This window comes from Phyllobates terribilis, unplaced genomic scaffold (genome assembly GCF_046119375.1).
Source record: "Phyllobates terribilis strain yellow unplaced genomic scaffold, ASM4611937v1 Scaffold_11__3_contigs__length_659146591, whole genome shotgun sequence".
Lineage (NCBI taxonomy): Eukaryota > Metazoa > Chordata > Amphibia > Anura > Dendrobatidae > Phyllobates > Phyllobates terribilis.
The window spans coordinates 483566348-483588391 of NW_027362771.1; the positions used below are offsets into that span (position 1 = coordinate 483566348).

General features: G+C 43.0%; 1 protein-coding gene across 1 annotated transcript in view; it reads left to right on the top strand.

Annotated features, from left to right (window-relative positions):
- The window catches only part of SKOR1 (SKI family transcriptional corepressor 1), a 50578-nt gene that overhangs the window by 18127 nt on the left and 10407 nt on the right, over positions 1–22044 (top strand). The window contains exons 3-4 of the mRNA XM_073650863.1: positions 3697–3796; positions 16572–16682. Of these exons, the coding sequence (XP_073506964.1) occupies positions 3697–3796; positions 16572–16682 (211 nt within the window). The remainder of the gene's footprint in view (positions 1–3696; positions 3797–16571; positions 16683–22044) is intronic.

Consider the following 22044-nt stretch of genomic DNA (forward strand, 5'->3'; position numbering starts at 1 on the left):
CCAGTAATATCAGTATTGTGCAGGTGTAATAGCCTGTACCCAGTAATATCAGTATTGTGCAGGTGTAGTAGTCTGTACCCAGTAATATCAGTATTGTGCAGGTGTAGTAGTCTGTACCTAGTAATATCAGTATTGTCAGTATTGTAGTCAGTATTGTGCAGATGTAGTAGTCTGTACCCAGTAATGTCAGTATTGTACAGGTGTAGTAGTCTGTATCCAGTAATATCAGTATTGTGCAGATGTAGTAGTCTGTACCCAGTAATATCAGTATTCAGCAGATGTAGTAGTCTATACCCAGTAATATCAGTATTGTGCAGGTGTAATAGTCTGTACCCAGTAAAATCAGTATTGTGCTTGTGTAGTAGTCTGTACCCAGTAATATCAGTATTGTGCAGGTGTAGTAGTCTGTACCCAGTAATATCAGTATTGTGCGGGTGTAGTAGTCTGTATCCAGTAATGTCAGTATTCAGCAGATGTAGTAGTCTGTACCCAGTAATATCAGTATTGTGCAGATGTAGTAGTCTGTAGCCAGTAATATCAGTATTGTGCAGATGTAGTAGTCTGCACCCAGTAATATCAGTATTGTGCAGGTGTAGTAGTCGGTACCCAGTAATATCAGTATTGTGCAGATGTAGTAGTCTGTACCCAGTAATATCAGTATTGTGCAGGTGTAGTAGTCTGTACCCAGTAATATCAGTATTGTGCAGGTGTAGTAGTCTGTACCCAGTAATATCAGTATTGTGCAGATGTAGTAGTCTGTACCCAGTAATATCAGTATTGTGCAGATGTAGTAGTCTGTACCCAGTAATATCAGTATTGTGCAGATGTAGTAGTCTGTACCCAGTAATATCAGTATTGTGCAGGTGTAGTAGTCTGTACCCAGTAATATCAGTATTGTGCAGGTGTAGTAGTCTGTACCCAGTAATATCAGTATTGTGCAGATGTAGTAGTCTGTACCCAGTAATATCAGTATTGTGCAGATGTAGTAGTCTGTACCCAGTAATATCCGTATTGTGCAGGTGTAGTAGTCTGTACCCAGTAATATCAGTATTGTGCAGGTGTAGTAGTCTGTACCCAGTAATATCAGTATTCAGCAGATGTAGTAGTCTGTACCCAGTAATATCAGTATTGTGCAGGTGTAGTAGTCTGTACCCAGTAATATCAGTATTGTGCAGGTGTAGTAGTCTGTACCCAGTAATATCAGTATTGTGCAGGTGTAGTAGTCTGTACCCAGTAATATCAGTATTGTGCAGGTGTAGTAGTCTGTACCCAATAATATCAGTATTGTGCAGGTGTAGTAGTCTGTACCCAGTAATATCAGTATTGTGCAGGTGTAATAGCCTGTACCCAGTAATATCAGTATTGTGCAGGTGTAGTAGTCTGTACCCAGTAATATCAGTATTGTGCAGGTGTAGTAGTCTGTACCCAGTAATATCAGTATTGTGCAGGTGTAATAGTCTGTACCCAGTAATATCAGTATTGTGCAGATGTAGTAGTCTGTACCCAGTAATATCAGTATTGTGCAGGTGTAGTAGTCTGTACCCAGTAATATCAGTATTGTGCAGGTGTAGTAGTCTGTACCCAGTAATATCAGTATTGTGCAGATGTTGTAGTCTGTACCCAGTAATATCAGTATTGTGCAGGTGTAGTAGTCTGTACCCAGTAATATCAGTATTGTGCAGGTGTAGTAGTCTGTACCCAGTAATATCAGTATTGTGCAGGTGTAGTAGTCTGTACCCAGTAATATCAGTATTGTGCAGGTGTAGTAGTCTGTACCCAGTAATATCAGTATTGTGCAGGTGTAGTAGTCTGTACCCAGTAATATCAGTATTGTGCAGGTGTACTAGTCTGTACCCAGTAATATCCGAATTATGCAGTTCTAACTTTTTGTACAAAGTAATAGGAAACTGCAACAAATATATTAAAATAAATAGCAGTGATGATTGGTAGCCCACTTCTCCGCAATTACCTCCTATCATTCATGACTGTATTGTTCGCTTTCCTCTACACAATTGATGTTGCACAGAGAAAATATTGTAAATGTCACTTACAATCCTGATACCACTGTCACATACTCTGCATTAATAGTTATTGCTTTTTCATCACTGATGTTTTGTGCGTAATTGTATGTGTTCAGTTCTGAAGAGGGGATAATTACAGACCATAACATTTACCTTGGAAATACACAGCAAGACCCCAGGAGTTTAATTCTGCTTTGTGTTTCCCGTTCCCCCCTGTAGACTGAGAACACCTGTAAGGTTCCATGTAAGCACATTAACATAGAGTTAATTATCCTGATTAGAGAAAGTCCTTTCATGCTCGGAGGCTGCAGGGTACCATGGCGGCCCTTTGAAGAGACTGTGCATATTGGCCCTCTTCTAATGTGGGCAATTTTCTCTGAAGCAGTGGTAATTATATATAATAAAATGCTTGTCCTCTTTAAGATCTTGTATTATTTACATCTGCCTGATGATGCAACAAAGGTGCAGGATATGGAGGGCACCAGAGGGGTAAAATAGGAGCCTTTTATAACAATTTGGGAGAGTTTATTGAAATAGGAGCTAGAAGAGACTGGGTAAAATGCTTCCGATCCGGACCATGTTTGAGATATATCTTTAAAATATGACCTCCTTTAATACCCACTTTTATAAATAATGGAATCTGGAAGCTGTGGTAGGGATGTAGTGTGGCAAAATACAGAAGTATTCTACAAAGGCTGAAAATGCCCCAATGAGTCTTCTATCAGGACCTTACTACTGACCCCTATATGCCACAGTTCTGGGTGTAACAACATCAAAATGCCATTGGGCTCGTGTATCAATATTCCACAAAAATAGAGCATTAGAAAACTTGTAGGGTGAACTGTCCATTTAATTAATACTTTTATGCCAACAGCTCAGACTGTTTTCCTTTTCTATAAAGGGATGGCGAGGTTAGAAACCTATCTAAGCACTTTTGTCTGCTAAAAATGAAGTAGGTCTGATGGGTTAGATCTGCTGTACAGTTGCTGCTCCAGACAAGTATGCCCCCTCCCTAAATTATATGGTCTTCAATACTGTCCTAGTTAAGTGATGGACAGATTTCAATCTAAATGTACCAGTTTATCAGTCCAGATCATTTAACAGAATCCCTTTGTAATACTATAATACATTTCTCCTGGTACAGATTATCCTGGAAGATGGCACCTATCAGAACCATTTTAGTCATGGTCCTCCTCATTGTCGGACTGGGGTGCCAAGGGCCCACCAGTAACCAACTCCAGGGCCTCACTTTTCAGCTACATGTAAATGTGACTTTATCCTCAATCAGAAATTTATATAACAATGAACCGGGTAGATTGTTATATGAATAAGATGCTGCCTTTGTCTGTACATAGTGATTCAAGTATATTGTGCCAAATACTGCTCAGATAAGAGGGTGGTGGCCCACCAGAGAATTCTCCTGCTCTCCTGTGGGCCAGTCCGAGCCTGGGACTCCTCCTAAAACTGTCAGCTCTTATGGCAAGCTACACTAGATGCTAAGGCGCCTTTGTTTATAAGAGTGAAGGAGAAGAGGTAATATGATGATTTTGGTTTAATGTCACGTTCTGCCTTTTAGTTCGTTTTCTGGTCAGTCTTATCTACAGCAAAATAATACAATTATAAACTAGAAGTAAATATCTACAAGTTACAATATCTATTATCTTGTGTTCTGCAGGTATACACAAAGCAGATAGCAGACGCTCCTCAGACCTTGAAGACGACTGCCCCCCATCAAAGCCTCCCAGCACCTTATCTCTGCAGCCTAGACCCAAATGGTAAGAATAATAACTTCAGTTACTAAGTTCGTCTAGCTTTTCGGATACCGTTCATTTCTGATATCAATGTAGATGAGTATACAAAAATCTATACTTTCATAATGCTAACATGAATATGAAAAGGGCGGTATATTTTAAACTTACAGTTATATGAAAAAGTTTGGTCACCCCTATTAATCTTAAGCTTAATGTTTTATAAAAATTGGTGTTTTTGCAACAGCTATTTCAGTTTGATATATGTAATAACTGTTGGACACTAATGTTTCTGCCTTGAAATGAGGTTTATTGTACTAACAGAAAATGTGCAATCTGCATTCAAACTAAATTTGACAGGTGCATAAGTATGGGCACCCTTATCATTTTCTTGTTTTAAATACTCCTACCTACTTTTTACTGACTTACTAAAGCACTTTTTTTGGTTTTGTAACCTCATTGAGCTTTGAACTTCATAGCCAGGTGTATGCAATCATGAGAAAAGCTACTTAAAGTGGCCACTTGCAAGTTGTTCTCCTGTTTGAATCTCCTCTGAAGAGTGGCATCATGGGCTCCTCAAAACAACTGTCAAATGATCTGAAAACAAAGATTATTCAACATAGTTGTTCAGGGGAAGGATACAAAAAGCTGTCTCAGAGATTTAACCTGTCAGTTTCCACTGTGAGGAACATAGTAAGGAAATGGAAGAACACAGGGACAGTTCTTGTTAAGGCCAGAAGTGGCAGGCCAAGAAAAACGTCAGAAAGGCAGAGAAGAAGAATGGTGAGATCAGTCAAGGACAATCCTCAGACCACCTCCAGAGAGCTGCAGCATCAACTTGCTGCAGATGGTGTCACTGTGCATCGGTCAACTATACAACGCACTTTGCACAAGGAGAAGCTGTATGGGAGAGTGATGCGAAAGAAGCCGTTTCTGCAAGCACGCCACAAACAGAGTCGGCTGAGGTATGCAAAAGCACATTTGGAGAAGCCAATTTCTTTTTGGAAGAAGGTCCTGTGGACTGATGAAACCAAGATTGAGTTGTTTGGTCATACAAAAAGGCGTTATGCATGGCGGCAAAAAAAAACAGCATTCCAAGAAAAGCACTTGCTACCCACAGTAAAATTTGGTGGAGGTTCCATCATGCTTTGGGGCTGTGTGGCCAATGCCGGCACCGGGAATCTTGTTAAAGTTGAGGGACGCATGGATTCAACTCAGTATCAGCAGATTCTTGACAATAATGTTCAAGAATCAGTGACAAAGTTGAAGTTACGCAGGGGATGGATCTTTCAGCAAGACAATGATCCAAAACACCGCTCCAAATCTACTCAGGCATTCATGCAGAGGAACAATTACAATGTTCTGGAATGGCCATCCCAGTCCCCAGACCTGAATATCATTGAACATCTGTGGGATCATTTGAAGAGGGCTGTCCATGCTCGGCGACCATCAAACTTAACTGAACTGGAATTGTTTTGTAAAGAGGAATGGTCAAAAATACCTTCATCCAGGATCCAGGAACTCATTAAAAGCTACAGGAAGCGACTAGAGGCTGCTATTTTTACAAAAGGAGGATCTACTAAATATTATTGTCACTTTTCTGGTGAGGTGCCCATACTTATGCACCTGTCAAATTTTGTTTGAATGCAGATTGCACATTTTCTGTTAGTACAATAAACCTCATTTCAAGGCAGAAACATTACTGTGTCCAACAGTTATTACATATATCAAACTGAAATAGCTGTTGCAAAAACACCAATTTTTATAAAACATTAAGATTAAGATTAATAGGGGTGCCCAAACTTTTTCATATAACTGTACATATGGTGACTAGGATCTAAGGGGTAACGTTTCTCCTTGTGGAGAGTGACAAGCCAGGAGACTGAGGAAAGGAGACTATATAGGCCATGCATGCTCCTCTGGTAAATTAAATATGCAAATTGTCTCTTCAGAGAGGAAGAGGACTTGAACTGTAGTGCAACCTATTGGAAGTAGCAATCCTAAAAGTCCATATCGACCCTTTAACGAGCCTTGCCATATGACTTAGGATAAAAGCCAAATCAGAATCTCAATTTGCAGATACAGTGTTTCGGGTATTGCCCCTCGTCAGGGCAATGTATGAGATCTGATTTGGCTAGGTGAGAGGCTAAGACTGGGATCTAAGGGGTAAGGTTTCTCCTTGTGGAGAGTGACAAGCCAGGCCTGGCATGTCAGAGTGAGGAGACTTGTATACGCCATGCATGATCCTTGGTGGCACTAGAGTTCTAGTCCTCTTCCTCTCTGAAGAGATAATTTGCATATTTAATTTCCCAGAGGAGCATGCATGGCGTATATAAGTATCCTCACTCTGGCATGCCAAGTACATGGTACAGTAAGGGTATGTGCACACTTTCTGTATTTGTAGCAGAAAAATCTGCTGCAAATAATGGAGTGTTGGCAAGGAAAACGCTGCCTAAAATATGCATGTTTTTGGCGTGTTTTTGCATGCATTTTTTTATGTGTTTTTAATGCAATTTTCCCATTCATTTAAATGGGTGTAAAACGGTGCGAAATCACTGAAAGAATTGACATACTGCAGATCTGAAACTCCCTCAAATCCGCAAGGAAAAAACAAGCAGCATGTGCGTGAGATTCTAGAAATCTCATTCACTTTACTGGTACTGTAACAGCATTGTATTTTTTCACGCTAAAAACGCAACGTGTGAACATACCCTTAGCAAGCTTTTTTTGGGAACACTTTATTCTGATCAAAGGAGAAAAATCTCTGTGTGAGCGCACTGATCTTATATTCTAGAATGATTGCTACAGTACAGTAAGTACTAGATACAAGAAGAAAGTGCAAGTAGTCAGCGCACCCATGTGGTGTTTGCCGCTGATTGGAGATTCTGTGCACGGAGCACTCGGAGGCGTCCATAAATAGGACCATATATCAGAAACAGGTATCCAGCAACAGGAATCCGTTACAAAACATTTCTTTATTCTATGCAATTAAAGCTTACAGATATTTTCCCCACTTGTCTTGTGAACCGTAATACACTGCACCTTACAGATTGCTCTTTCATCATGGTGAAGTGGTAATCAGAAATGTGTAGTGTGTTACAGTTCACAAGATAAGTGGGCAAAATATCTATAAGTTTTACTCGCATATAATAAAGATATGTTTTTAACAGATTCCTGTTGCTGGATACCTGTTGTCTGATAAGCAGTATAGTAAATATCTTATGCGGCGAGTATGCAGCATCCAAATTTTGAGTATTCCTAGTGTGTAGGTCACACATGTATATGATCATATTGATTTGCTTGCAACAATCGTTTTTTATTTTCAGTATTCCGAAAGAATCCTCTTCAAGGAAAATGTTTTTAAAGTGAGTCTTGAAGACTCCTCCTCAATCAGACAAGCATTCAGTTATTTGTTTCCGCTATTGTTGCGATGCTGGAAGATATTTTCTAATACAAAGATCTGTTCGGATCTGTGCAGATTTTGTTCATCATACATTGCTCTAAATCAGGGTCTCAAACTCAGCTGGGCAAATGGGCCGCACACAGAAAAACATTTAATTTGGGGGGCCGCATTATTTGCATGACAAAGTAACATTTTTAGTGATACCATTTTATTTTCTATACACCTTTTGAACTGGTCCTCATCTTGCAGACATGGTTTCCCATCCAGGTCCTTCATATTGCAGACATGGTCTCCCATCCAGGTCCCCCATACTGCAGACATGGTCTCCCATCCAGGTCCCCCATACTACAGACATGGTCTCCCATCCAGGTCCCCCATACTGCAGACATGGTCTCCCATCCAGGTCCCCCATACTGCAGACATGGTCTCCCATCCAGGTCCCCCATACTGCAGACATGGTCTCCCATCCAGGTCCCCCATACTACAGACATGGTCTCCCATCCAGGTCCCCCATACTGCAGACATGGTCTCCCATCCAGGTCCCCCATACTGCAGACATGGTCTCCCATCCAGGTCCCCCATACTGCAGACATTAATTCCCATCCAGGTCCCCCATATTGCAGACATGGTCTCCCATCCAGGTCCCCCATATTGCAGTCATGGATTCCCATCCAGGTCCCCCATATTGCAGACATGGTCTCCCATCCAGGTCCCCCATATTGCAGACATGGTCTCCCATCCAGGTCCCCCATATTGCAGACATGGTCTCCCATCCAGGTCCCCCACATTGCAGACATGGTCTCCCATCCAGGTCCCCCACATTGCAGACATGGTCTCCCATCCAGGTCCCCCACATTGCAGACATGGTCTCCCATCCAGGTCCCCCACATTGCAGACATGGTCTCCCATCCAGGTCCCCCACATTGCAGGCATGGTCTCCCATCCAGGTCCCCCACATTGCAGACATGGTCTTCCATCCAGGTCCCCCACATTGCAGACATGGTCTTCCATCCAGGTCCCCCACATTGCAGACATGGTCCCCCATATTGCAGACATGGTCCCCCATATTGCAGACATGGTCCCCATATTGCAGACATGGTCTCCCATCCAGGTCCCCCATATTGCAGACATGGTCTCCCATCCAGGTCCCGCATATTGCAGACATGGTCTCCCATCCAGGTCCCCCATATTGCAGACCTGATCTCCCATCCAGGTCCCCCATATTGCAGACATGGTCCCCCATATTGCAGACATGGTCTCCATATTGCAGACATGGTCCCCCATATTGCAGACATGGTCCCCATATTGCAGACATGGTCTCCCATCCAGGTCCCCCATATTGCAGACATGGTCTCCCATCCAGGTCCCCCATATTGCAGACATGATCTCCCATCCAGGTCCCCCATATTGCAGACATGGTCCCCCATATTGCAGACATGGTCTCCATATTGCAGACATGGTCCCCCATATTGCAGACATGGTCTCCCATCCAGGTCCCCCATATTGCAGACATGGTCCCCCATATTGCAGACATGGTCTCCCATTCAGGTCCCCCATATTGCAGACATGGTCCCCCATATTGCAGACATGGTCTCCATATTGCAGACATGGTCCCCCATATTGCAGACATGGTCCCCATATTGCAGACATGGTCTCCCATCCAGGTTCCGCATATTGCAGACATGGTCTCGCATCCAGGTCCCCCATATTGCAGACATGATCTCCCATCCAGGTCCCCCATATTGCAAACATGGTCTCCATATTGCAGACATGGTCCCCCATATTGCAGACATGGTCTCCCATCCAGGTCCCCCATATTGCAGACATGGTCCCCCATATTGCAGACATGGTCTCCCATTCAGGTACCCCATATTGCAGACATGGTCCTCATATTGCAGACATTGTCTCCCATCCACGACCCCCATATTGCAGACATTGTCTCCCATCCACGACCCCCATATTGCAGACTTGGTCCCCCATCCAGGTCCCCCATATTGCAGACATGGTCCCCCATCCAGGTCCCCCATATTGCAGACATAGTCCTCCATATTGCAGACATGGTCCCCCATCCTGGTACTTACCTTGCAGACATGTCCCCCATCCAGGTCCCCCCCATACTGCGCACAGGGTCCGCCCCCCCCCATACTGCGCACAAGGTCCGTCCGTCCCCCCATACTGCGCACAGGGCCCTCCCTATACTGCGCACAGGGTCCCCCTCCCCCCATACTGCGCACAGGGTCCCCCTCCCCCCATACTGCGCTCAGGGTCCCCGTCCCCCCATACTGCGCTCAGGGTCCCCGTCCCCCCATACTGCGCTCAGGGTCCCTTTCTCCCCATACTGTGCTCAGGGTCCTCGTCCCCCATTCTGTGCTCAGGGTCCCCGTCCCCCCATACTGCGCACAGTGCCCCCCCCCATACTGAGCACAGGTCCCCTGTGCGGTATTTCACATGACAGAGAAAAAAAAAAGATTCTCACCTGTCCTCCGTTCCCTCAGCGTCCTTTCTGCACCTGTGGCCCGCAGGCACAGACCCCGTAATGATCGCGGCTCTCTCCAGCAGCCGCTGACATCAGCGCTGTAGTGCAGTGTATTGCCGCGCAGAGATCGGCTCTCTGCACAGCAATACCAGTGCCAGTCGCCAGCCTATCAGAGGCCAGCAGTTGACATCTGTGCATGGCAGTGACGTCATACGCTGCTGCACTGGGACGCAGATGTCAGCTGCTGGCCTCTGACACTGGTATTGCTGTGCGCTGATGTCAGCGGCTGCTGGAGAGAGCCGCGATCGTTACGTGGTCTAGGTGCCTGCGGGCCGCAAGAAGCAGCCGGAGGGGCCACATGCGGCCAGCAGGCCACGTGTTTGAGACTCCTGCTCTAAATAAATTGTTCCTTAATACTATTGCAGTTAGAAGTAGTGAATTTTAAGGCTGTGTTCACACTTTGCGTTTTTGCTGCATTTTTTTTTCTGCAGGCAAAACCTGTTCTCTTGGCAGTAAAGAAGCTGCTTAAAAAAAGCAGGTTTTGTTCCTTTTTTTGCTGCTTTTTTTTCTTCTGTTTTTCATGCAGATAGAGTTTAGTGCCTATTGTTCCTGAGTTTTCTGCACCAAAAATGCAACAAAACCTGATTCCTGTGTTTTTGCTGTGTTTTTCACTTTTTTTCATTGCTTTCTATGAGTTAAAAAAACACTGCAAAAACAGTGAAAGAGGTGACATGCTGCAGTTTTCAGAATCGCAGCAGTTTTCCAATTCAGTCAAGAAAAAAACCCAATGTGTGTGCATGAGATTTCTGAAATCTCATAGCTTTTGTCGGTACTGTAAAACGCAGCTTTTAATTTGCATAAAAAATGCAGAAAAAATGCAACGTGCGAACAAAGCCTAAAGCAGCCCTGAAATATAATGTATAGTGCTGGGCTAAAGTAATCTCTCCTCTTCTAGATGTCGTCTGTTGTTGCTTATTTGTCACAATGAGTTGTTACTTGGCTTTAAAGTGTAATATTAAAAATAAATCCAAACATTTCTAAAATTTGTTAAAAAGAGGTAAAATAATAATGTATGCTCTCACTAAATAGCAAGATAACACTAAGAATAAGATGTCCTAATGTGTGTGTCTTTAGGTCTCACTTGTACTGCGGTCCGGATGTAATTCCTATGTGCTCTGCAGATCAGGTCGCAGAAAATAGATATTATGCCTGTAGTGACAGGGAATGTGAAAAGTCTGATGTCCACTAATCCACTGTAACGGATTCATCCAATGTCAACGAATGTTGACTCCCAGATCATTGTGGTTATGGAGATCCAGGGGAGCTCTGGACGGTAGCTTCCCTGGTGATTACATGGGCTTGTTCTTCGAGTTGGCATGTCACATCACTTAATAACAGAGCACAGTGGCCTGTGAGAACCAAACTGCTTATGCGTTTCGGAAAGAGAACTTTTCTGAAATGCGTGGGTCATTGGTTCACACAGGTTAAGTAAAGTCACGTGCCAAGTCCGGGAACATAAGCATGTGATCACCAGGGTCGATACCGTCCAGAGCGCCCCTGGATCTCCATAACCACAATAATCTGGGAGTCGACACTCGTTTGTTGACATTGGATGATTCTGTTACAGTAAATTATTGGACACAGGACGATTCATATTCCCTGTCACTAGACCAGAGATGTCAAACTCAAATACACAGAGGACAAAAATCAAAAACATTGACAAAGTCGCTGGTCAACCAGTATACATTATGATGGGCCCCACATAGTCCTCCATACGGAATAATGGGCCCCACATAGTCCTCCATACAGAATAATGGGCCCCACATAGTCCTCAATATAGAATAATGAGCCCCACATAGTCCTCCATACAGTATAATGGGCCCCACATAATCCTCCATACAGTATAATGGGCCACACATAGTCCTCCAAACAGAATAATGGTCTCACATAGTCCTCCATACAGAATAATGGGCCCTAAATAGTCCTCTATACAGAATAATGGGCCCCACATAGTCCTCCATACAGAATAATAGACCCCACATAGTCCTCCATACAGAATAATAGACCCCACATAGTCCTCCATACAGAATAATGTCCCCACATAGTCCTCCATACAGAATAATGGGCCCCACATAGTCCTCCATACAGAATAATGGGCCCCACATAGTCCTCCATACAGAATAATGGGTCCCACATAGTCCTCCATACAGAATAATGGGTCCCACATAGTCCTCCATACAGAATAATAGACCCCACATAGTCCTCCATACAGAATAATGGGTCCCACATAGTCCTCCATACAGAATAATGGGTCCAACATAGTCCTCCATCCAGTATAATGGGCCCCACATAGTCCTCCATACAGTATAATGGTCCCACATAGTCCTCCATTCAGAATAATGGGCCCAACATAGTCCTCCATACGGAAAAATGGGTCCCACATAGTCCTCCATTCAGAATAATGGGCCCCACATAGTCCTCCATTCAGAATAATGGGCCCCACATAGTCCTCCATACAGAATAATGGGTCCCACATAGTCCTCCATACAGAATAATGAGTCCCACATAGTCCTCCATTCAGAATAGTAGACCCCACATAGTCCTCCATACAGAATAATGGGTCCCACATAGTCCTCCATACAGAATAATGGGTCCCACATAGTCCTCCATACAGAATAATGGGTCCCCATAGTCCTCTATACAGAATAATGGCCCCACATAGTCCTCCATACAGAATAATGGGTCCCACATAGTCCTCCATACAGAATAATGGGCCCCACATAGTCCTCCATACAGAATAATGGGTCCCACATAGTCCTCCATACAGAATAATGGGTCCCACATAGTCCTCCATACAGAATAATGGGTCCCCATAGTCCTCTATACAGAATAATGGCCCCACATAGTCCTCCATACAGAATAATGGCCCCACATAGTCCTCCATACAGAATAATCGGTCCCCATAGTCCTCTATACAGAATAATGGCCCCACATAGTCCTCCATACAGAATAATGGCCCCACATCGTCCTCCATACAGAATAATGGGTCCCCATAGTCCTCTATACAGAATAATGGCCCCACATAGTCCTCCATACAGAATAATGGGTCCAACATAGTCCTCCATACAGTATAATGGGCCCCACATAGTCCTCCATACAGTATAATGGTCCCACATAGTCCTCCATTCAGAATAATGGGCCCAACATAGTCCTCCATACGGAAAAATGGGTCCCACATAGTCCTCCATACAGAATAATGGGCCCCACATAGTCCTCCATACAGAATAATGGGTCCCACATAGTCCTCCATACAGAATAATGGGCCCCACATAGTCCTCCATGCAGAATAATGGGTCCCACATAGTCCTCCATACAGAATAATGGGTCCCACATAGTCCTCCATACAGAATAATGGGTCCCCATAGTCCTCTATACAGAATAATGGCCCCACATAGTCCTCCATACAGAATAATGGGTCCCCATAGTCCTCCATACAGAATAATGGGTCCCCATAGTCCTCTATACAGAATAATGGCCCCACATAGTCCTCCATACAGAATAATGGCCCCACATAGTCCTCCATACAGAATAATGGGTCCCCATAGTCCTCTATACAGAATAATGGCCCCACATAGTCCTCCATACAGAATAATGGCCCCACATAGTCCTCCATACAGAATAATGGGTCCCCATAGTCCTCTATACAGAATAATGGCCCCACATAGTCCTCCATACAGAATAATGGGTCCCACATAGTCCTCCATACAGAATAATAGACCCCACATAGTCCTCCATACAGAATAATGGGTCCCACATAGTCCTCCATACAGAATAATGGGTCCCACATAGTCCTCCATACAGAATAATGGGTCCAACATAGTCCTCCATACAGTATAATGGGTCCCCATAGTCCTCTATACAGAATAATGGGCCCCACATAGTCCTCCATACAGAATAATGGGCCCCACATAGTCGTCCATACAGAATAATGGGCCCCACATAGTCCTCCATACAGAATAATGGGTCCCACATAGTCCTCCATTCAGAATAGTAGACCCCACATAGTCCTCCATACAGAATAATGGGTCCCACATAGTCCTCCATACAGAATAATGGGTCCCACATAGTCCTCCATACAGAATAATGGGTCCCCATAGTCCTCTATACAGAATAATGGCCCCACATAGTCCTCCATACAGAATAATGGGCCCCACATAGTCCTCCATACAGAATAATGGGTCCCACATAGTCCTCCATACAGAATAATGGGCCCCACATAGTCCTCCATACAGAATAATGGGTCCCACATAGTCCTCCATACAGAATAATGGGTCCCATATAGTCCTCCATACAGAATAATGGGTCCCCATAGTCCTCTATACAGAATAATGGCCCCACATAGTCCTCCATACAGAATAATGGCCCCACATAGTCCTCCATACAGAATAATGGGTCCCCATAGTCCTCTATACAGAATAATGGCCCCACATAGTCCTCCATACAGAATAATGGCCCCACATAGTCCTCCATACAGAATAATGGGTCCCCATAGTCCTCTATACAGAATAATGGCCCCACATAGTCCTCCATACAGAATAATGGCCCCACATAGTCCTCCATACAGAATAATGGGTCCCCATAGTCCTCTATACAGAATAATGGCCCCACATAGTCCTCCATACAGAATAATGGGTCCCACATAGTCCTCCATACAGAATAATAGACCCCACATAGTCCTCCATACAGAATAATGGGTCCCACATAGTCCTCCATACAGAATAATGGGTCCAACATAGTCCTCCATACAGTATAATGGGCCCCACATAGTCCTCCATACAGTATAATGGTCCCACATAGTCCTCCATTCAGAATAATGGGCCCAACATAGTCCTCCATACGGAAAAATGGGTCCCACATAGTCCTCCATTCAGAATAATGGGCCCCACATAGTCCTCCATACAGAATAATGGGTCCCACATAGTCCTCCATACAGAATAATGGGTCCCACATAGTCCTCCATACAGAATAATGGGTCCCCATAGTCCTCTATACAGAATAATGGCCCCACATAGTCCTCCATACAGAATAATGGGCCCCACATAGTCCTCCATACAGAATAATGGGTCCCACATAGTCCTCCATACAGAATAATGGGCCCCACATAGTCCTCCATACAGAATAATGGGTCCCACATAGTCCTCCATACAGAATAATGGGCCCCACATAGTCCTCCATACAGAATAATGGGTCCCACATAGTCCTCCATACAGAATAATGGCCCCACATAGTCCTCCATACAGAATAATGGGTCCCACATAGTCCTCCATACAGAATAATGGGTCCCACATAGTCCTCCATACAGAATAATGGCCCCACATAGTCCTCCATACAGAATAATGGGCCCCACATAGTCCTCCATACAGAATAATGGGTCCCACATAGTCCTCCATACAGAATAATGGGCCCCACATAGTCCTCCATACAGAATAATGGGTCCCACATAGTCCTCCATACAGAATAATGGGCCCCACATAGTCCTCCATACAGAATAATGGGTCCCACATAGTCCTCCATACAGAATAATGGCCCCACATAGTCCTCCATACAGAATAATGGGTCCCCATAGTTCTCTATACAGAATAATGGCCCCACATAGCCCTCCATACAGAATAATGGCCCCACATAGTCCTCCATACAGAATAATGGGCCCCACATAGTCCTCCATACAGAATAATGGGTCCCACATAGTCCTCCATACAGAATAATGGGTCCCACATAGTCCTCCATGCAGAATAATGGGTCCCCATAGTCCTCTATACAGAATAATGGCCCCACATAGTCCTCCATACAGAATAATGGGCCCCACATAGTCCTCCATACAGAATAATGGGTCCCACATAGTCCTCCATACAGAATAATGGGCCCCACATAGTCCTCCATACAGAATAATGGGTCCCACATAGTCCTCCATACAGAATAATGGCCCCACATAGTCCTCCATACAGAATAATGGGTCCCCATAGTTCTCTATACAGAATAATGGCCCCACATAGGTCTCCATACAGAATAATGGCCCCACATAGTCCTCCATACAGAATAATGGGCCCCACATAGTCCTCCATACAGAATAATGGCCCCACATAGCCCTCCATACAGAATAATGGCCCCACATAGGGTTGATGGTTTTGGTGTTGAGGGCCAAATAAAACCACCTTGCGGGCCAGATTTAGCCCGCGGGCCAGAGTTTGACATGTATGCTGTAGACGGACAATATTCACTTTCTGCTGCCTCATCTGCATATCACTTTGGAATTACATCCGGACAGTGGCACAAGCGAGACGTAAAGTCTCAGACATTACAGCAATTCATTCTCAGAGTTCAGCATTGTCTCTTAGTGAGCGCAGAGATTATTATTTTCCCTCTTTTTGGCAGTATATTTCTCCTGATACGACTCATACACAGGTTTGAATCCGATCTCCTGCAGCCACACTGATAGACTTCAAAGGCACTAGGGTATCCTCTTGTTTTATTACTAATTTCTTAAAATTTCCTACAATTGTTCACAGTTTTATCCCCATGGCTTGTGTTCATAACTAAGCCATAACAGGCAAACGGAGGCAATCAAATCATCATGGATCTCATTTTACTCATTTTATAGTAGAATCCTTAATCCTTTAGGCTTCATGTATATTTTGTATAACTCTGCAGACTGTGTTTTTTTTGGGTTTTATAAATATAATTATGTGTCTGTGTATAGTTGTATATTAGCAGACGTACACAATGCACATAAGCTTGTCAGTCATACGTCGTTGGTGTAACACTATATATTCCAGGGATATAGAGCGGCTTCTAGTAAGTTTTTGTGGGTCAGATGTATATTGTCTGCTCGCCTACAGTTGAAACCTTGTTTATTGCTTTTTAAGAGCAAGATTCAGAAGACAGTCATTCAACTGCTGAAGATCTGGAAAGCAGGAAGTCATTCCAAGACCAAAGGAGTCATATATCTCACACGAGCCCCGTACACACTGACAGAGGTAGGTGCTATCTCTGGCCCCGCGCAGTATATCTTACTAATGTAACATCCTCACACATTGTGAATGTTCCTTTCCCACTTGTCGAATAAATGAGCAGTTTGTGCTCTACCTACCAATCCCATAAAATGTGCGCATTACCCCGTCTTCCCGTTTAATGCCCACATTAATAATACATCTTTGGCACTTCGTATTCACAATCGATAGACGGAGATTTAAATCAGCAGTAAAACAGCTTGTCCCCTCCAGCTTTCACCGGATAAATATTTAAATAAGTAACTCAATTGTGTAAAGAATAACCTTTCATGGGAATATGGATCTTACTTGGGCATGCTGCTTTCTGCAAGACGTTTCTGCACCAAAACTATTGGACTTTGCCTACAGTAATATATAGGTCTAGACCACATGAGCCAGTTCTCTTCGATTCGATATTAAAAATGTACAGTATCAAAAACAATCGACTAAAGGAGCAAGAATTTCCTTAAAGGAAAAGTCTGATGAAAATATGCAGTCGTGTTCTTTATAGCACGTGTATTCTGTACAAAGCTGAGCAGCAATTGTCTAATATCTCATCCAGTGTAATGTACTAATGTAATAAACTTAATGGTATTCAACATGTTTATTTTTTAATGAGTCTTTATTACAAACTTTATAGTGAGATCATTTGCATTTTATAAATAGTATTGCTGCTATAAAATAATTATTAGAAGATATTTGTAACTTCTCATATACTGAGAATTTTGAACACTATGCACAAGTTTGTTTTTGTTTTTTACACCCCCCTCCTCCTTGCCGAAGTTTGGGAATTATTTCGATTTACTTGTTTTCACTAGAGTTGAGTAAAAAGATTCACAGGACACTGGTTCTACAGCCACATCGAAATCTGTGGCCGCCGGACCGTACTGGTATGTTCACACGTTGCATTTTTGCGGTGTTTATCTTTGTGCCAAAAACCAGATTGGTGGCAGGAAAAATGCTGCGTTCAATACACTTATTTTTGTCATATTTTCACTTGTTTTTTTTTTGCAGCGTTTTTGCATTTGAATGAGGGAAAAACCCTGCAAAACGCTGAAAGAATTTACATGCAGAATCTCATTAATCATGCTAGTACGGTAATAGACTGCATATTTTACGCACAGAAAACGCTTCATAAAAACCGCTGCCATGTGTGAACCTACCCTAACCTCTCCTCCTACCTACGGACATCCCTAGTGCCTCGTCTGATTAATATATCTGGGGTGACATCTCTGCGGTGTGACGCATGAATGACAGTCATTCGCAGGGCTCTTGTCAGCGGCCACAAAATGCCAGCGTGCCCACTAGACCAGGGTCCTGCTAATGCTTTTGTTTCACCTTAGTGTTCACCAAATTATTGCCAGATCATTTTTGAGTTTTTTAGGCTTTGTGGATAATATTTCACTTTCCTTGTGATTTAATTTAATTAATTATACTTTATTAGCTGGATTGTATTTTCACAAGACATTTTACATGGCAGCATAAAGTCATGCCTATTTGTTTTTTTCTCATATTTTATTTTTAGGAAAATTAATGAAAACCTATTAAGTAGCATGATTTTTATACAATGGTCTTTCTCAAGTTACATTAACCGCAGGATTCAATATCTTTAACATTCAATGGTACTTGGGACATCTAACATAATGTCACAGACATCTGAGATCTGCAGCACATGAATGACTGGAGGGTGCAGCCAATCACTATAAACAGCTGTATTTGTGGAGTGCATGTACTGATAACCTAGTAGCGCCTCCTACAGTACAGTGCGGTACTACATGTTCTGCACAACTGTGTCAGGAGGAGCTGCTGCTTTAGGCACCAGCTGAGGGCGATACCATGTTATTCTCATGGTACCTACTGTACTGGACCTTGAAGAAGCTCCCGTCCTTTACACAGAAAGTGGTTTACAGCTTCTAGCATTTTTTCCGACTTTTTTTTATATAAGGTTCTGCTTTATTAGTATCAGTTTTGTGCTTTTATCTTTTTTTATATATTTTTTGGGATAACATTTGGGGCTTCTAAACTAATTTTTTACAGTCAAATAGAATTACATTCTAAAGTTTCCTTTTAACTTGCAACGTTCTTCCCAGAGCCAATTAATATTGTAACTCGAGGGAGCCCTGTATTAATGGCAGTATGTGGGTGTTTGCGTCACCTATTACATCTGTATGGCTCAGCCTTTAAGTCATCCTTTTAGTGAATATGAAATGTAAAAGGAATCGAATAGACTGAGAAATAGTTAATATAATTTAATGCACATAGTAAAGTTATGTTAGTTTCCTTTGCTGGGAGAAATGCATGTGATGTCAGTGTTATATCACTATTTAATGTCTATCAGGGAATGACATATTAATCACTACGTCATTAGTAGGAAACGGATGACTTAGCTATGAGCTGGCCATAGATATAGCGATTATCATTAATGAGATCAACTATTTTATGATTATGATGGTTATTTTTATGGGACTAAAAGTGATCGAGTCCAGCTGATGGAAATCTGTTACATTGGTCATATATGTTTAAATTGAGCTTCAAAAATTGTGTTATTACAGTAGCTACGGTTGTTTTTATCTTTACGTTACCCTACTCTGAATATCATCATCTACTACCTCCTCGGAACATTATAAGTACGGAGAAAACTGAGTTATATTTGTATAAAGATTCATATTTTACTAGCTGTATCTGGCCACGCGTTGCTCTGGCTCAGTCTGGTTAGATAGAAAAGAGAAAGCGCACGTTTCTAAAATATTTAATTTCACAAAAGGATTCATAGTTTATTAACAATGAAATAACATTAATTTTAAGGTTTTGCTATAAAATATACAGTTGTGCTCAAAAGTTTACATACCCCGGCAGAATTTTTCCTTTCTTTACCTTGTTTCAGAGAATATGAATGTGAACAAAAAAACGTTTTCTCCACTCATGGTTATTGGTTGGGTGAAGCCATTTGTTGTCAAACTACTGTGTTTTCTCTTTTTAAATCTTAATGACAACCAAAAACATCCAAATGACCCTGATCAAAAGTTCACATACCCTGGTGATTTTGGCCCGATAACATGCACAGAATTTGACACAAATGGGTTTGAATGGCTACTAAAGGTAACATCCCCACATGTAACCCGTTTGCTTGTAATCAGTGTGTGTGCATAAAAGCTGAGTGAGTGTCTGGGATGCAGACAGACTCTTGCATCTTTCATCCAGCCACTGACATTTCTGGATTGTGAGTCATGGGGAAAGCAAAAGAATTGTCAACGGATCTACGGGAAAGGGTATTTGAACTGTATAACACAGGAAAGGGATACAAAAAAATATCCAAGGAATTGATCATTTCGGTCAGCAGTGTTCAAACTGTGATTAACAAATAGAAAATCAGGGGCTCTGTAAAAACCAAACCACGGTCAGGTAGACCAACAAAAATTTCGGCCAAAACTTCCAGGAAAATTGTTCGGGATGCAAAGAAAAACCCATAATTAACATCAGCTGAAATTCAGGACTCTCTGAAAACTAGCGGTGTGGCTGTTTCAAGAGGCACAATAAGGAGGCACTTGAAGAAAAATGGGCTATATAGTCGAGTCGCCAGAAGAAAGCCATTACTGCGCAAATGCCACAAAGTATCTCGCCTACAATACGACAAACAGCACAGAGACAAGCCTCAAAACTTCTGGAACAAGGTAATTTGGAATGATGAGACCAAAATTTAACTTTTTGGCCACAACCATAAATGTTACATTTGGAGAGAGGTCAACAAGGCCTATGATGAAAGGAACACCATTCCTACAGTAAAGCATGGAGGTGGATCGCTGATGTTTTGGGGATGTGCGAGCTACAAAGGCACAGGAAACTTGGTAAAAGTTGAAGGAAAAATGAATGCAGCACGTTATCAGCAAATACTGGAGGTAAATTTGCACTCATTAGCCTAGGAGCTGCGCTTGGGACGTACTTGGACGTTCCAACATGACAACGATCCAAAACACAAGGCCATGTCAACCTGTCATTGACTACAGCAGAACAAAGTGAAGGTTCTGGAGTGGCCATCTCAGTCTCCTGGCCTCAGTATCATTGAGCCACTCTGGGGAGATCTCAAGCGCTCAGTTCATGCTAGACAGCCCAGGAATTTACAGGAACTGGAGGCTTTTTGCCAAGAAGAATGGGCATCTTTACCATCTAAGAAAATAAAGAACCTCATCCACAACTACCACAAAAGACTTTAAGCTGTCATTGATGTCAGAGGGGGCAATACACGGTTTTAAGAACTGGGGTATGTGAACTTTTGATCGGCGTCATTTGGATGTTTTTGGTTGTCATTAAAATTTCTCTGAAACAAGGCCAAGAAAGGAACAATTCTGCCGGGGTATGTAAACTTTTGAGCACAACTGTACAAAAATGGTGGCATGACAATAAGACAGATACGTCCACAGCAACCTGCCATCATTTCCCCAAGAAGTGCATATGTTATCAATCTCTAGCAAAGTGCAGTGCAGGCAATTTAAGAAAAATCCCATGTGCTATATGAAACCTGGACTATCAGTGTCAATCTTATTAGTTACAATAAACTTCTATGGCACCAAGTACATAAAAGAGGAGGAGGATAATCTTACCAGGGTTTTAATCAGGTAACGGTGGACTGAAGTGGCGGTAAAATGACCCCGACACGCGTTTCGTGGCGTACACAGCCACTTTCTCAAGGGGCAGTATCCTCAGAACATTGGCTGCCAGCTATATCTAATAGCAGGGCAGTATGGTAACACTATGTTAGGGCAGAATGGTAACATTGTGGTAGGACAATGTAATAACACTATGACAGGGCAGAATGGTAAAACTATGGTAGGGCAGAATAATAAAACTATGGTAAGGCAGAATAATAACACTGGTAGGACTGTATGGTAACACTATGGTATTACAGTATAATAGCACTCTGTTTTGGAAATATCTTAACACTTTGGTAGGCCAGTATGCTACTATGGTAGGGCTAAATGATGACACTATGGTAGTGACTCACCCCCTGGGCCGTGGGGTACCCGGAACCGGGCTTCTGTACGATGCTGGGGGTAGTAGTGGCAACCCGATCCCGTGGCTCAGGGTGGTCAGACCAAATTGTGGCAGTCTATTTATCAGTGTTTTGAATGTCCGACTACGCCACCCGTGGATTGCGGTCAGAGATAACCGCCGCTGCAAGGCAGACCGCTGAGGCTGGTGTTGGTGAGCAGCACAGGGGTAGGATAACTCCCCACGGGAAGAGTATAGCCTCAGGGCAGTGTAGGTGGATGCTGGGGGTGATAGTGCGGCCGCAATAGTAAGAGTTCAGAGTCCACTTCAAACAGTCCAGGGTCTTTATTGTAGGTATTATTAC